We start from the raw sequence: 17,794 nt of genomic DNA, 5'->3' as shown, positions 1-17,794 counted from the left end.
TGGCAAACCCATTAGGTACTTAATAAATGTTTGATTACTCCTAGGGTGACCGACCATTCATCCCAGTTTGCCCAGGAAGTCCTCATTTAAGCCTGTTGTTTTTCCTATTTGTTTTCCCTAAAACTACTTTAGTTTTTCCTAATTTTCAAAACATTTCTATTTTATGACTTAGAAATATATATGGAGCAAAGTTACTTGAATATGACATTTATTTCTGCAATACAGCACTAAGTAATTCTGGTTAAGTTTGACACCACACTGTAAGCATGTTTTAAGACAACAGTTGGGGTGATTTAGCCCCAGGGAACATCTAGCAATGTATGGAGACATTTTTGTTTGGCCAGGGATGTGGCTAGACATCCTACAATGGACATGACAGCTGCCATAACAAAGAATTATCTAGCCCAAAATGTGGATATCCTCATCTAAGAAAGTTAGTAAGATCAAAATAATATTTCTAAAATGTGAATGTTTTATAAGAGGAACTAAACAAATCTGATCTTTATCATTTAGCTTGATATGATGGTTTTCATGCAATCAATTACAAGCAGTTGGGATGAAATGGACTCAATACCTTGGTTTGAATTCCAGTTTTGCTGAGTGCTTCAGGGCACAAAAGGTCCGTAAAGCTTAGGAACTCAATTTTCTAGCCCATAAAGGTAACTGTGCCTTCTGTTCCCACCTACACACCCTGCATACTATTGCCACACTAACCTTTCCAAAACATTGTTTTGTTAAGAATATTGGAACACTCAAAAAAATCCCCTAGATTTCACAGGCCATCCACAGTATGGCTTCCAATGCAATGATGCAACTTTATTTCTCACTTGTTCCCCAGCAAACTTCAATTGAGTATCTTCACAGGCTTTCTCTTTACCCTACTCAGATTTAGGTTTTCTTAAACTTTTTGATTCTGACAGAAGAGCAAGAAATACCCTTCCATTCGTACCTAAATCTTTAGTACCAACTCAAAATTCAAGTCCATATAAACTTTTCTATGACCTCTCATTGTTGGTTTCAAAGAGAACTGAATTCTATTTTCATTCTGTCTCCAATCTAAACTTGAGGAACCTTCAAGGCTTAGTATCAATCTTTACTCAGCCATTTAAACAAACATGCTACATATGTAGCAACTACCACTGGCCAGGCATGGTGCTAGACAGGAATTCGGAGATGAATTAAGGCAAAACTAGATTATTACATCTCACATAGGGCTGGTCGTTAGCCTCTTCATAGGCTACCACGGAGTATACCATCAAGACCTTGATGACAGTACCTGCTCATCAAGTTCCAAGCCTCTAGATTCATGTTTCTAGGATTCATAAGGTGTTTTTTTGTTGTTGGGGGAAGGGAGGGAGAGAGAGAAGGAGAGAAACACTGGTGTGAAAGAGAAACAGCAATCAGAAGCCTCTTGTACACTCCCTGACCAGGGATATATTATTCAATCTAAGCATGTACCCTGACCAAGAATCAAACTTGCAACCCTTCCGCCTACGAGATGACATTCCAAACCAACTGAGCTACACTGGCCAGGACAGATTCATGAGGCTTTTAAAATTTTGTTTCTCAACCCTCTCCAGATCAGCCCTAGCTAGGAACAACTAATAGCAAATAAAAATTTCACTATGACAAGTCATGGCAAGACCCATTATCTCCCTCTTAGAGGGGAAAATAGTGGGTCTGCTCAAAAGATAGTCACATGCTAAAATTACTAAATTACAGTATTCTTTTTACATCTACTAAATAGTTATTAAGACACACAACCCGATCTCATTGTAACAATAAACTCCAGTACTAATTAGCCATGAACTGCATACTTAAACACTACCTCACTAACTGGGTAGCATTTATTAAATTCCATTCTTCAAGCTTACCAGACTCGCAGGTCACTTACAGACTTGGCCTGGCCAACCCCTGCTTCTTATTCACACCTTTCAAACAAACATCCCTAGTTGTGTACTTTTTTTTTACTGTCTCAAGGGAGCTGAGAAGCTCCTGAACAAAGTAACAGGAGGGCAGTGTGCGGGAAGGGCTTCCTTCCAGTACACTATAGAAGTGGGGTAGTTTATGTCATCTCATGAACTCTAAACCTCTTAATTTTAAACTAGATGCTACCTTATCTTTCCAAATATTTTCACAAATTTCATGTTAGATATTATGATATTGCATTATCTTGCTTCTATTATACAATCACTTTTTCTTCTCTTCCCTGTAGTTCTTTAACACCCTTAAGAAATTTCCATTTTTTCCCCCAGAATTTGAGCCTTTTCCCAGATCAAGACAACTCTATGGTTTGCATTTTTTGAACCACACGTAGTTTAAAGATCTAGTTTAAAAGACTTCCTTTTAAGTAAGCTAGTTTGTTCCAAAAGATGTCCATTTCCTCTGTAATTTAGATTCCCAAATGAAAAGATCTCAGAGGATGTGATTTTGAATAAATGGAACTGGCAAAATAAGAAATTATATTACTGAAAGTCTTAAAATCCACATGCTTTTACAAGTTCATTGCTATAATAAAATCCATTAGTGTAACTCAGTTAATTTAAATTAAGACATCACTTAATTCTGCTATTATCTCCTTGTACAAAATTAAGCTAATTTAGAGTGTAGGTATATTCCTTGCAGAGGCGCAAAGAGGGGTAAGAAGGCAGGATCCGGGTAGTAGAGGGAGAAGGGAAAAGCCCTTCTGAGGTACCAGGGCATCAGCACCGGGCTCCCTGGGTAGTCTGGAGTATGTGTCTGCACACGGGGTAGCCTCCGAAGATGGGACTGAGGACGGCTGCCACATCCGAGCTACACAGCTCTCAAGTTCCCTACCTGACATTCCTGGAAAATAAAGAAGTTTTAGGGTTCTGCCTGAAAAAATGAGCTACATACTTTATTTTGGTAAATATGATAAACTCATTAATATTTAGGCTTGTGGAATTTCATTTTTAAAATATGAAGTTAAAAATGAATAATAGATCATAAGATCATACACATCAGCTGACTTGGGCTCCAGTTTTATCAAAAATGCATGTCTAAATTTCTTCCCCTTACTACCACTAAATAACAAGGAAAACATCAACAGCTTTTTAATACCTCGTATTATAGTAAGATCCCCATCTATCTGAACACAGGGTAACAAAACTGACTTAAATCTTATCAACAGAATGTTATAAATGACAAAAGTAATGTCATTTCTGTTGTGCTTACAACAGAAAATTCAGAAACCACTAAAAATATGAAGAAGTTTAAAACAAGGTATATCTACTGTCCTACCAAAGAGAGACAACACTATTTTGATTCATTTTAAAACTGATTTTTAACACCAGACACTGTATCTACACAGTATCTTCTTTCTTAATTCATCATGGGAGACTACATATTCAATATTGCCACTATGTGGAATATGTGTGAGGTTCCTCAACTGTAACTGGCATAAGGGTCATGCAAGTCATGCAAGAAATTTGGTCTCATTATTATACAGTTTCATCTCATTTTAACCTAACAGCATTGATAATCAGATTGATTCAATTTAATGTAATGTAACTAAACCTTACTACACACAGGATACTGTGAGCCTGTTTAGAAACATAAAAATGAGTATGATACTGTCCCTCTGCTTAACTGCTCACAATCTACACAGACCAAAGTACAAGGCTGTTCTGTTACAGAACTCCAAAAAAGGATACATAAATAGTGACAGGTAACACTGAAGAGGAAGTAAACCAAGTGAGGAATTTAGAATTTCACAAAGGACTAAAAAAAAGGTGCTCTATGCAGAATGAACATCAAAAGCTAAGACTATGATTATTCATAAAGTTCTCTGGCAACAGCAAATAAATCTAGGAAAAAGGTGGACTGAGAAAGAACTGACTGCTGAGGACCTTAAATATCTTGCTAACTCATTTTTATGCTCTAGACATAAAAATGACTTTTTCAAACCTATCCTCAAGAGAAACAGAATCTGCCATTACTAAGGATACTCAGAGAAAAATGCCCAAGATTTAGGAAAAAAACATCCGTGATGCTTCCATTACTCAAGATTCCTGCCACAGCTGATTTGAGCACTTTGTCTACCAAAAAGATGATAATATCTTAATCACCGAAAGAGAGTAAAGCGCACACTCAGAAGTAACCGAACCCGAACTTTTATCTCTGAGTAATGTCCCTGGCCACAGGACCTGTCCGCACCTTCACTGTTCACAGTTACTTATCACACATTTTAAAGGCAGTGCATACCATCTAGGAGCCGTTCTACTAGAAAATTCTTTCTTAGATTAAATAAAAACGTGTCTGCCTCTAATTCATACTGATTGTTCTAGTAATAATTTCCAGAGTTATACAGAATTAGTCTAATATTATTTTACCAGCCATGTGGCCCTTCTTTGGCTAATTTCCATTTTTAACAACTCAAAAACCTTCATTATGATGTTTTTCAGTGTTCCCAACACTGCACTATTTACACACAGGGGGGCTCTAAATGTTTGTTCCATTAATGAAAAAAAAAAATTAAAACCACATTAGAATCACTGGAAAACCACTGCTAAGAAGGGCATAAAACTCTCATCTAGATGTACCTTCTGATTCATTTAAAACATATACCCCCACCCCATGTTATTTTAAAGTAACATCTTGACAGAAAACTGTACTTGAACAATTAAGTAAATTTAAAAAATAATAATAATAAAGTAACATCTCCTTGGTACAAGAACAGTCTAAAAAAATCCTTCAAGATATTATACAGTGAATGAGTGCTAACTGTTCATAAGTCATCATAATTATATAAATTAAACTGTTTTATTAACCTAGGCTTATCATATTAAACTGCAGGCAAATTTTCCCAATGGTCCTTATAAAAAACGTACATAAAACAAAGAGATCAGCCCACGTGGTGTGGCTCAGTGGATTGAGTGCCAGCCCGTGAACCAGAGGGTTGCTGGTTCAATTCCCAGTCAGGACACATGCCTGGGTTGTGGGTTGGGTCCCCAGTTGGGTGTGTGTGAGGGGCAGCCAATTGATGTATCTCTCACATATTGATGTTTTTCTCTCTCTCTAAAAATAAATAAATAAATAAAATCTTAAAACAAACAAAGAGGTCATGCAATAAAGCCCACTCTCAGTGAAGCAAAGGGCTATGAGTGAAAAAACACAGTACATAAAAATCACATACCTATTTTTAATTTTAAGTTGAGGACATTTATCAATAAAACTTATTGATGATAAATCAGTCTGAGTTTAAAGTGTCTTCATAAACTTAAGAGAAAACTGATTTGAATTAAAGTGGATTTAACAGGATATGAGAAACTTATGAAATCTCTAATCAAAATGTTTAAGAAATAATTACCTGCCCTGGCCAGGTTGAATATTAAACAACTTAAAAACGAAAGGCATGACCATCCAATCTCAGTTCATTTCTAACTTGGTTTTTCTACAATTCGGTGTTCTGCAAAGGTTCTAGGGGCCCTGCAAAGAGCCAGACAACTCCTACCAATTTTCCCTAGCACCTCTGTTCTAAATCTGCTGTTTCCACTACAGATATAGGGGCTATCAGCAATAATGGATCTCTGAAAGGTAAGAAATAAGATAAAGGGAAAAATAATAAAGCCACAAACTTCTGGATACTAAGACTAATTTAGCTAACGCTGATTAGGTAATACAATCTATACAAATACATAAGGAATATTAAAAGTCTCATCTACAACAGTGCAACAGAGTAGATAAATAATCTAACATTTAGAAAGTATTTCACACATACATCTCCTTTTTTCCCCACATGTAAATTCCTTTCTGATTAGCACAATTCACAAAAGGAATGGAAAAACAACAGGCTTGAAGACATGGAGAAGTCACTTCCTAACCCTACCTCTCGACAATGAATATTTTTAAATAGCAACAGAGAGATTTTAATGTATTATAATACTTGTTCATTCTTTTCATATGGTTTGAGAAAGTTTGATAAAAAAAAGTATATAAAGGATCCTTTCTTTGAGACTCAGGACTCTTTCCTTCTCCACTAAAGGTATACCTGTTTTAGATAAATTCAACGAAGAAGCTGTAGATTTCTGAAAAATTAAGACTAAAATTATATTGTTTTACAAAAATGTGGGAGTCTAAGACTGCAAGTACATGGATCAAAGTACAGAGAATCTTAAATTATTGTAAATGTTAAAACAGGTGCAGACCCTGAAAAGATTCAGTTGATTATAACTCCTGAGAAGGAATTTATCTGCTACAGTTTTATCCCTATCGTCAATTGAGAACCGTCAATTGAGAACCCAAATTTTATGAATAATAAGAGTCTAGCAGCCATTTGTTGACAGGGGCTCATCACATTCCTGTGTAACTGGGAGAGCCTCAGAGTGAACTCTGGGCTTCCGGCACTGCGCGCTGCATGCTACGCACGCCGCCTGAGTCAACCACCACAGGGGAGTCTTGCTTTCCTTTTTCAACCAATGGACTGAGAGCTGTCCTGTCCAATCGGAACTACACAAATTCACCTATACCAACCAATAACAACTGTACAATTTGGAAATCTCACTTACATGAAATGGATCAAAATGGGAACCACAAGGGGGCAGGTGGGTGTAGGAGAGAATTCCCTATAAAAGGTAACCCCTCCTTTGTCCTGGTGGAACAAAATATGTTTCTATCGTAAGAATCATTTTAGGCTATTCAATTTTAAGAAACAGCAGATATGAGAGAAGCTCTGAAAACCAAGTAGAGGTTACCTTTTTGTAAGACATTTGCATTTGTAAGGGGAATCTCCATTTGTCAGGGTGTCTGCCTCAGTGTACCTGGAAGAAGAGGATGACCTTCTCTCTAGGAACTCTTACCAATGTAGATGGCAACGACTTAAGTCTGCCTAACTGCCTCACCCTGGTTTACTGTGCATCTGGTTTTCCAGTAAGCTCCCATAACTGACTTCCCTCACCCCCCAACTTCTTTTGTTTTGAGCTGAAGATGGTACTTAAGATGGTGGCTTAAGCCCATTTAGATGAGTTACTACTCAGTTTTCCTAGGTTTCTCCCATGTGTGCATGAGGTATGTATGTTATTAAACTTTTGTCTGTTTTTTTCCCCCTGTTAACCGTCTTTTATTTCAAGAATGTCCTAGCCAAGAGACCCCTGAAGGGAAGAGGAAAAATGATTTTTCCTCCCTAGGGCCACAGGCTATACTGTGCAGTAGGCTACACCATCTGGCTTCGTGTCAGTACACAACAAGGAAATCTCTGAAAGTATCCCTTTCAGTATTTCAGAGATAACAAAGAGGTTCAAGCACAGAGATTAAGTGGTTTACCCAGGGTCACATGGCTAACAAGGGTGGGAGCAGGAATTCCAACTCGGGCTATCTAGTTCTTAGAGTCCTGGCTCTTAGCTACTATGTTATCTGACTCCGGGAGCTCCAAAGTCCAAGTTAGAACAAGCATAATGAGTACAAAACGGGATCCTTTTGTAAAGAAATTTTTTTAAATGTACATAGGCCTCAGGTTGTTAAAGGACAAATGATGAAAAGACAGAATGGGGGGGAGCATATAACAACCAAAGGTGAATAACAGTATAAACCTATTAAAAATAACAAAAAAATAAGAGATCATTAAAATTAGGTAAAGGTTAAAAAATTTTAAATATACATCCTAGCTCAGCCATATACATTTGAACCTCACTTCTTGAACGTCTCCCATCTTGAACAATTAGGTTCTCAACCAAGCTATTCATGAACAAATTGCCTGGATTGTCAAAACTTCAGTTCTCAGCCCGACAACCCTGTCGTGTTGATACTGGTATGATCGGTCAGGCCTCTCCCAGGTGACAAAGGAGAGAATGCTCGAGCAGGAGTCAATTCACTGCTAAACCTCATGTTGTTAACATGTCAGGCAACTGTGCTATGAATATTGTGGGGTTTTTTGCTGATAATTATTAAATACATATAGTAAGCCACCATGGAACCTAAGGTTAGTGACAGTAGCAAAGTGAAAGGAAAGTTATGAGAACAGAACTTAAAAAAGAAATAATTGTAAAGTATGATAGCGGTGTTTACATATTGATCTGACTAATGAATAAGGCACAGCGAAATCCACAATGAACACAATTTTAGAACAGAAAGAGGCCATCAGGGGTGTTGATGTTGCTAAAGGTGTGAAAGTGATCATGAAACAAGGATCACAGGCGACTGAAGAGGTAGAAAACTTATTGCTGATTTGGATAAAAGAAAAGCAGTTAGCTGGTGATACCACTTTGGAGGCAACGATACGACGAAAAGCGAAGATGCTACATGCTGACCTCCTGAAAGACACCCCTGGAACGAGCGTAGAAAGTGATCTGTTTAAGGCTGGTAGGGGCGGTTTGATAACCTTACGAAGTGGGATTCATGGTGTAGTGAGGCATGGGGAGGCTGCCAATGCTAACAGAGTAGATGCTGCCAATTTTGTGACAAAATTTCAATAATACATAGAGGCTGAGGGATTTGCTCCCCAATGAGATCGGTTGTGATGAGACAGGTCTCTTCTGCAAAAAAATAACAAAGAGAACCTATATCACACAGGAGGAGAAGTCATTTCCAGGACACAAATCAATGAAGGACAGGCTGACACTGTTGTGTAGAAATGTGAGTGGGGACTTAAAATTGAAGCCTCTACTGGTCTACCATTCTGAAAACCCGTGAGTTTTCAAGCAAAATAATGTCATGAAAAACAAGCTGAATGTGCCGTGGAGAGTGAACATCAAGGCTTGGGTACCAGGCGATTTTTTATTGAGTAGATTCACAAAGTGTTTGCCCCAAGTGTGAAGAAATGCCTCTGGGAAAAACGACTGCCACTCAGGGCACTTCTTGTAATGGACCGCGCTCCTGCCCACCCTCCAGGCTAGGAGGCCACGTTGGTGGAGCAATACGGCTTCATCACTGGTAGGTTCTTGCCACCTACTATCTAGCCCATGGACCAGCAAGTCATTTCTAATTTTAAAGAACTCTACACAAAGGCACTGTTTCAGGGGTGCTTTGAGGTGACCTCTGAAACTAACTTAACCCGTAGGGAGTTCTGGAAACAACATTGTACTGTCATTGCTTGAGGCACACAGACAAAGCATGGGGAGAAGTGTCTTCCAGGACCACAGAGTCGGCCTGGAGGAAACTGTGGCCTGAGTCTCTGCTGAGACGCTGAGGGCTTTGAGGATGAGCCTGTGTCTGTTGTGGACACTGTGTCTTTGGGTAAGTCCTTGGGCTTGGAAGTGGATGGTGACAATGAGGAGGAGCTGGTGGAAGATCACAATGCTGAGTGGACCATCAAAGAACTCAAAGACCTTCAGATGGAGCAGCAACAGATGACAGCTGAGGGGCTCTCTTCAGAGGAGGAGAGGGGAAGAAAGGGTATCCCTACTTTACTAATCAAGAAAATGCTTGGGAAATGGGAAAAACGTAAAGTTTTATTGAGAAACATCACCATGACAAAAAAGTAGCAATTACACTTGTTCAATGACAGTGTAGTGTTTCACTTCAGGCAAGTGTTGAAACGCAAGCGAAAACAAATGTCACTGGGTAGGTTTTGATGAGAGAGGCCCAGTGAGCCTGCAGCAAGTTCTAATGGAGGCAAAAGACAAGAGAGAAAGAATCCCAGAAGAACAGCTCTGTGATGCTTTTATGGAAGGGGACTCCCTTGTAAACAATAACAGCCCCCATCCCTCCTCTCCCTATTCAGTCATCAGTAGCTCTCAACATTAAAGGTAGGTTCAACTGTGTACATAATTTTTTTTACCGTATATTTCTTTTTTTGTTAAGTTTTCATTTACGTTTCATGTTCTTTTTGGTGTTAAATTGTTTATTTAAAGATTAAACGGTACATTAGACATGTATATAAGAAAGGTTAAAACAAGAAATAATTTGGGGGTCTAGAATGGATTAACTCATTTACATTATTTCTAATGAGAAAAAAATAATTTGGTTATTTTGAATAAATCATTTCTTGAACAGCCTTCTGCAATGAATTAAGTTTGAGAACCAAGGTGCCACTGGTATTTCCTCGAAAAATTAAATGTAGCAGTACCATCTGTTCCAGCAATTTCACTTCTGGGTATATTCCCAGAAGTGAAAGTAAGGACTTGTACAGATATTTGTATGCCCGTGTTCATGGTGGCATTATTCACAAGAGGCAGAAGCAATCCAAGTGCCTATCACCGAATGGTAAAGAAAATGTGACAGATACACACACACACACACACACACACGCACAGTGGAATATATTATCTTAAAAAAGGAAACCCTGTCATATGCTACAGCGTGTATGAAACTTGAGGACATTATGTTAAGTGAATAAGTGAGTCATAGAAATACAAATACTACATGATTCCACTTATGGAATCATGAGCAGTCAAACTCAGAAACAAAGTGGAATTGTGGTTGCCAGGAGCTGGGGGTGGGGCCGGCGGGGGAGGTAAGGAGTTGGTATTTGGTCAGGGTGATATTTCAGTTTGCAGGATGGAAGGGTTCTGGGGGCCTGTGGGACAACAATATGCACGTGGTTGATACCATTGATACACATTTGGGAGGCTGAGTTTTATGGAGTGCTTTTCCACAGCAAAACATTCATTCTATATTTTAACATAAACATATAAATCGTGTAAGGTTAGGTGTAGGAACAGAAAGATTTAAGAATGCCATCAAGCCCCTACCTTACGTTATATTAAAAAAGCAAGCCCTGGCTGGTGTAGCTCAGTGGATTGAGCATGGGCCTGCGAACCAGACAATCGAGGTTCGATTCCCGGTCAGGGCACATTCCTGGGTTGCAGGCCAGTTCCCTGCAGGCCAATTCCCAGCAGGGGACGCACGAAAGGCAACCATACATTGATGTTTCTCTCCCTCTCTCCTTCCCTTTCCCTCTAAAAGATAAATAAATAAAATCTAAAAAAAAAAAAAAAAAAGCAAAATGTTGGCAAGGATTGAAAAAAATTGCTGTTTTCTCTTGCCCATTGAGGAGAATGAAAAAAAAAAATGAAAGGAAAGAAGGAAAAGAATCCTGAGATGTGCTGCAACACAACGAACCCTGCAGACACTGTGGTAAGTGACAAAAGGCGGTCACAAAGCACAAATATTATCTGCTTCCTCATAGATGGGTTGCCTGAAGTAGTCAAAGATGAGACAAAAAGTAGAATGGTAGTTGTCACAGGCTTGGGGGTGGAGGCAGGTACTGTTCAATGGCATGGAGCTTCAATTCTGGAAAGATAAGGAAGTTTTGGAGATGGATGGCTGCACAACATTATGCATGGACTCAGTGCCACTGAACTAACCACACACTTCGAAATGGTTAACATGGTCAATCTGATATTATGAACACAGGTATTTTGCCATGATAAAATGGATCGAAGACCTAAATGTAAGAGTCATAAACCTCTTAGCAAAAAACTCAAGAGTAAATCTCATGAACTCAGATTAGGCAGAGGTTTCTTAGATATGACACCAAAACCACAAGCAACAAAAGAAAAAAATAAACTGGATATCATATTAAATATTTGTAAATCATCTCTCCCACGAGATATCAGTATCTAGAATATATAAAGCACTCCTACAACTTAACAAAATGAAAACAGGTTACCCACTTAGAAAATGGGCAAATGGTTTAAGCCAACCTTTCTCCAAAGAAGACATACAAATGGCCAATAAATACATTAAAGGATGCTGGACATCATTAGGCAAATGCAAACTGGAACCACAATGAGATACCAGCGGATGGTCACATAACAAAAAAGACATAATAACAAGCGCCGGCGAGGATAGCAGAAATTGGAACACTTGTACAATTATGTTGCTCATGGGAACATAAAATGGCATAGCTACTATGGAAAACAGTTTGGCAATTTCTCAAAAAGTTAAATATAGAGTAACTATTTTATCTAGTAATCCTACTTGCAGGTATATGCCCAAGAAAAATAAAAACATATTCACATAAAATCTCACAAATATGGATAGCAGAATTTTTTATAATAGTCAAAAGATGAAAACCCAAATGCCCATCAACTGATAAATGGATAAACAAAATGGGGTAATATTATTCAGACATAAATAGCAATAAAAAAGAGAATGTTACGATACATGCTACAATATGAACGTTGAAACATTATACTAAATCAGTGATTTTCAACCACCATGCTGCAAGGATTTTTTTTAATTTAAAAAATTTATTTATTTTTTTAGAGAAAGGAAAAGATAGGGAGAGAAACATTGATGTGAGAGAGAAACATCAACTGGTTGCCTTTCACACATGCCCCAACAGGGGACCAAACCTGCAAAGTAGGCATGCGCCCTGACTGGGAAATGAACAGGTGACCTTTCGCTTTGGGGGAGGACACCCAACTGAGCCACACCGGTCAGGGCACTGCAAGAATTTCTAAAACATGCAATACCTCCTTGGCTAGTTAGCTTAGCTGATTAGAGCATTGTCCCCATGCGTCAAGATTGTGGGTTGGATCACTGGGCAGGGCACATGCAACAGTCAACTGATGAATGCATAAGTAAGTGGGGTAACAAATTCCCGTTCTTCTCTGTCTCTCTCCCTATCCTGTCCTTTCTCTTTCTCTCAAACTGATACATAAAAAAAAATTTTGGAACAAAACACACAACACCTGACTATTTAGTCAAGGGCACTGACCTCCTTTCCCTTACACTGTCAAATAAAAAATAACAAGAGCCAAGACAAGAACAGCCATCTGATGTGAATAAATCAAAATCATACCTATTTTTCATCAGATCAGCAAAAAATATATATATTTTGTGTGCCACACATTTTACTAATTAATCTGTGTGCCATGAGGTAAAAAAGGTTGAAAGTCGCTGTACTGAATGAAGTCTTGGCTGGCGTGACTCAGTCGACAGAGTGCCGGCCTGCAAACCAAAGTGTGGCAGGTCCGATTCCCAGTCTAGGGCACATGCCTGGGTTGCGGGCCAGGTCCCTAGTGGGGGGGGCGCACGAGAGGCAGCCACGCACTGATGTTTCTCTCCCTCTCTGTCTCCCTCCCTTCCCTTCTCTAAAAATAAATAAAATCTTAGAAAAGAATATTGCTGTACTAAATGAAATAAGCCAGACACAAAAGCCACATATTATATGATTTCATTTATATGAAATGAGCAGAAGAGGCAATTCCCTAGACACAGAAAGATAAGTGGAGCTGGGGCCTGGGGGAAATGGGAAGTGACTGATAATGAGTGGGAGTTTTTTGTGAGAATGATGAAAATGTTTTGAATCAGTGGTGTAACAGCAGTACAACTTTATGAATATACTAAAAAGTCAGTAAATCACACTTTAAATAAGTGAATTTTATTGTGTGCAAATTTCACCTCAACAAATAAAAACTTAAGGAGAAAAAAATTACATTAAGAGGATTAGTACAAAAAGACTGGAGCAAAGTATACAATGATACCAGGTGACAAAGAGTAGGCAGAAATATTCTTCTTTAGCTTCTTTTTTTCTACCAATAGTTTGTTTAAATAGGTCAAATAAACATTCTTCTAAGGAAACTGAAGTTCAGTTGAGGCAAGGTGACAGCAAGCTTGGAAAAGGTTTAGGCCTACCCCTCCAAACAATGGAACAAAACTAAAATACTGTCAATCTGGAATATCATTACAAGGTACAGAGTGTATCTGACCCTACAGGCTCACATTAAGCATAAGTAATAGAATTTAAAACTGTTAATGAAATACTTGGTTTCAAAATAATAGCACTTAGCTCAAGCAATTGCATCCACCACACACTGTCTGGTCAAGTATCATCTACATGCTGAGTGCAGTTCTGGGGAGAAGGTGGTAGCAGATCATCACAGTAGTCTTCAAATGTTTTAAGGAGTTAATCGTGTGGAAAAGAGATTATACTTGAAAAAGCAAAAACAGAACAACATAGACTTTGATGTCAAAAAGGCCTGGTTTCAAACCTGACTCTTATCATTTACTGTGTTTCATTTGATGCTTAAAAGAGAGATTAAGTTACCTTACCTAGACAATGATACCTATCTCATAAATGGATAAAAATTAAATGCAATTAAGTGCAAAAATGTTTATAAGGTACCTGGCTTAGCCTGACACACTGATACACAACGATCTTAGTTCCCATCTCTAGACTTTTCCTAGTAGTTTTAGAATAGTGTTTTTCAAACTTTGAGTTACAATCCATTAATGGGGTCATAAAATAAGCTTAGCTGGTTGTAACCGGCATTTTTTCCTAAAGAAAACAGAAGAGAAAATATTAGAGGGTACCCCATCTACTAAAAGTAACTATAGCTGTATGAAACTTTTGTTTCAATTATTCATATATATATGTGTGTACTAGCCTATGATGTAAAATGTATTTCTGGTCATGAAGCTGACGTGGAAAAAAAAAAGAAGAAGAAGAAGAAAAAGTTGTAAAAAACACTACTCTAGAGTGCTGTTTTCTAAATATGTTCTATGGATACTGGTTTCTTAGGATCTCAGGTAAGTTGAAACCTTAACACTCAGAGATTTACTACACTCAATTCACATTAGCATATCAAAACGTACAGCATTAAAAAAAACCTGTTTATTTTTGTTGACTTTCAATTATCCCATATATATTTGGCCTCAGACCCACCACTATTTTTCTCACAGTATCTACTGCCACATTCAGAACTGGCATTATATGGTATACACTTGGGGAAAAAACAATTCCTCTTCATGAAAAAGAAGGTACAATGGGTATCTTACGGGAAAGTAGATTTTTACCTTACAAAGAAAAAACTCTTGACTCTGAATCTTCCTCCTCCTGTCACTAACACCCACCCCCTTTTAACTTATACTCCAAACATAACACATCCCAAAGCACTTTATGGTTGTCAAACTTTCAATTCATGTATATTTCTTCAGAAAGTATAGGACATCTACGGTATCAAGAAATGTAGCCAGGATCAAAGCAGTAACCAGGAACCACCCAGTCAAAAGAAACTTCTAGGATAGTATTTGAGATTTGCTTTACAGCAACAAACCCTATACTCAGAAACCAAAGCAGCAAGACTTAATCAGCTTCTGCAAGTGGAGTCAATGTGTTCTAATAATACATAATCTAAAACGGGCTGATGAGTGCAGCTAATCCTCATTATTACAGCAGCATCATCACCACTTGGAAGAGGAAGAGGATGATATTTAGATGATTCTGGGTTCTCTTAAAGTGTATACATACCCAAGATTCCTTTGGGAGGATGTGACTTCACACTGAAAAAATTGTCAATATCACGGTTAGTTCTAATACTATTTCTTATCACTTGACAATAAAACAAAGGCTTGACATTATATATTCGACAGTACCTCTGTAATTCAAACCTTCCTAATTAGGAGTTACAAACACCTCTAACTCTGCTCTAACAGTTGTCAGAGCATAAATTCCCTTCCCACTCTCACTCTAATGCCACCTCCTGTCCTTAAAGTTTGCTTCAGCTACTTTGCACTATTATTTTCTTCTCAATTTCTGAGCACTCTCAAAACTTTTTGTTCCTATCACTTTTTTTTGGGGGGGGGGCAATTGACTGTATACATCCAGGTTATTTAACTGCATAAAACTTAGATCCCCAAAAGCCCACAAGTGCCTTAATGAACAGGTATCAACTTTTAAGAATCTTTAGACTCTCACACAAGATCTTCTAAGATCTTGGCAATCTCGATTTAAATAACTAGGCTTAAAAGTAAGAGCAGCTAGTCTCAGAGGTCACTATATGCCAGACCCAGTACTAAAAGCTTATGCGGATTCTTTCAATCCTCACAACTCTATAAAGTTAAGAACTATCATTTTCACCATCAAGTAGAGGAAGAAAATGAAGCTCAGAGTAACTTGCTCAAGGTCATACAACTAGTAAATGGCAGAGCCAGGGCCTGAATCCAGGCAAAGCTCTTAACCACCTTAGTACACTGTAAAGTTACAGTCCTGCAATACCGGAGCCCATGTGAAGGACTTCGATTTCACTAACTTGTAAGTTTCAATTTCAACAGAGTAGAAACATTTTAGCCAAAAGTTAAAACTTTATAAAAGGGTAAATTAAGAGAAAGAATTTCCCACAAACAGCTTTACGTGGCTGCAATTAAATATGAGAGTAACTGCCTCACATGTCCTTTCTATTTATGGAAGTGATATTACCATGTGGGTCACAATTTTATCAAGAAGTTGGCTTATGAAAATACAGCTTTGGCTTTCCATGAGCCCTATTTAAAAATGTATAGAAAAGACAGATGTGATAACTGTCCAGCTCCAAAAAAAAAAAAAGAAAAGAAAAGAAAAAAAGGCCAGACCCAGTGCTTGTTTAAGAAATAAGAGCCAGGGCTCTTGTTCCACCCTTGACTCTTACACAAAGCGGCACCATCCCCTGCCCTCTGCACACAAAGCAGGCTTTACCCCGCTGCCCAAAGGGGAGTGCTGGTTCACACAGTCTCCCCTTCGCCGCCAGAAACACACCCACCTCCCTCTCGTCCAAAGAACTGCCCACTTCACAGACTGAGACCACTAAGGTCTGCACCGATCCCGGGCACACCTCATCAAGCAGACCCCTCCCCGACACACAAAATACTCTGGCCACCATCCCAAAGCCAGTATGTATTTATTCCCTGTCACACAATGCAGGATACCTTCCTACAAGCTGTTTCCCACCTCCGGCTCCTCCCACTACGAGCAGCCCTTCCCAGGCTGTGCCAACCCACAGACCCCAACGGGACCCAAAACCCGGAGGGTCCACAACCCAGAGAACTGGCTACTAGATCCTTTCCTCTCCCACGCCTCGAATTCCAAGTCCAGCTGACCCTCCCCCGGCCAAAGCGAGAAAGGCACGAGTCCCCGTCGGAGAGCTGCTCCGGCTACACAAAGCCAGGTGTCCCGCCAGGTGCCCTCCCCGGGGTACCCTCGGAAGAGGGTCTCCACCCCCGGGCTCCTCCCCGCCCATCCCCGGCCCGGCGCCCCGCGCTCACCAGCTCTCCTCCTCCTCCTCCCAGCCTGACAGGCGCTCCAGCTCCTCGGGCCGCAGCGGCTCCACCTCGTCCAGCAAGCCGCCCTCGCCCGCTGCCAGCAGGGATGTGGTGTCCCGCAGCTCCTCGCTACTCGTCCGCCTCGGGCCCGACCCAGCCCCGCCGGTCGACTTGACTCCGAGGCCCAAGGGGAAGCCCCGAGGGGACGCGGAGCCGGAGGAGGGAGTGGACGTGCCGGCTCGCACCGGGCTGCCGGGCCCGAGGGAGCCAGCGCCCTGCACGGCCCCCGAGCGACTCCTCAGCTGTTCGTTCTGCTTCTCCAGCTTCTTCACCAGCTCCTGCAGCTTCCGCACCTCCTGGTCCGCGTTCACGTTGGAGTTAACGTCCTCCATCCCGGCCCCGCCGCCTCCGCCGCCCTCCACCTGCACAACCACCGGGAAAGAGCCACAGCAAAGAGGCGTCGCCGCCGTTGCCGCTCACTCTAGCCGAGGCGCCGGCATAGAGCAGGGCCAGGCCCCACCGCCAGCGTCCCCCCGGCTCGGGTTCCGAAGTGCTGCTGGCCCCGGCCGACCCGCCTCATCTGCGCCGGCTCCAGGACTGGGGGAGGCGGCGCCAATATCCGGCCGCGGCCGCCATCTTCCTCCGTCCCTCCGCCCCTCCGCCCCCCGCAGCCCAGCCCCGTCGGTGACCTCAGAGCGTGGAGGATGGACGCGGCCCGTGCGAGCGCCGTGAAGACCCGGTGGCGAGCTCGCTGCGGGGCGGGGCGGGGTGAGCGGGCGGGGCGTGTGCCGGAAGGGGCGTGTCCGCGCCGTTGGCGGAGGTGGGTCGCTGCGGGGCTGGCCGGGAGCGGGTGTTCTGGCTGCGGGCGGAACTT

The 17,794-nt window shown here is 40.7% G+C and overlaps 1 protein-coding gene across 2 annotated transcripts in view; it reads right to left on the bottom strand.

Moving 5' to 3' along the window:
* The window catches only part of SLAIN2 (SLAIN motif family member 2), a 76,544-nt gene extending 58,991 nt beyond the window's left edge, over window positions 1–17,553 (bottom strand). For both annotated transcript variants that reach the window (XM_037164879.2, XM_037164888.2), the window contains exon 1: window positions 16,924–17,553. In XM_037164879.2, coding sequence (XP_037020774.2) covers window positions 16,924–17,312 — 389 coding nt within the window. In that variant the 5' untranslated portion in view covers window positions 17,313–17,553. The remainder of the gene's footprint in view (window positions 1–16,923) is intronic.
* Between the last annotated feature and the right edge of the window lie 241 nt (window positions 17,554–17,794).

This window comes from Artibeus jamaicensis, unplaced genomic scaffold (assembly GCF_021234435.1).
Source record: "Artibeus jamaicensis isolate MK-2021 breed Jamaican fruit bat unplaced genomic scaffold, CSHL_Jam_final contig_889, whole genome shotgun sequence".
Taxonomy (NCBI): domain Eukaryota; kingdom Metazoa; phylum Chordata; class Mammalia; order Chiroptera; family Phyllostomidae; genus Artibeus; species Artibeus jamaicensis.
This window is presented reverse-complemented; position numbering and strand designations above follow the sequence as displayed.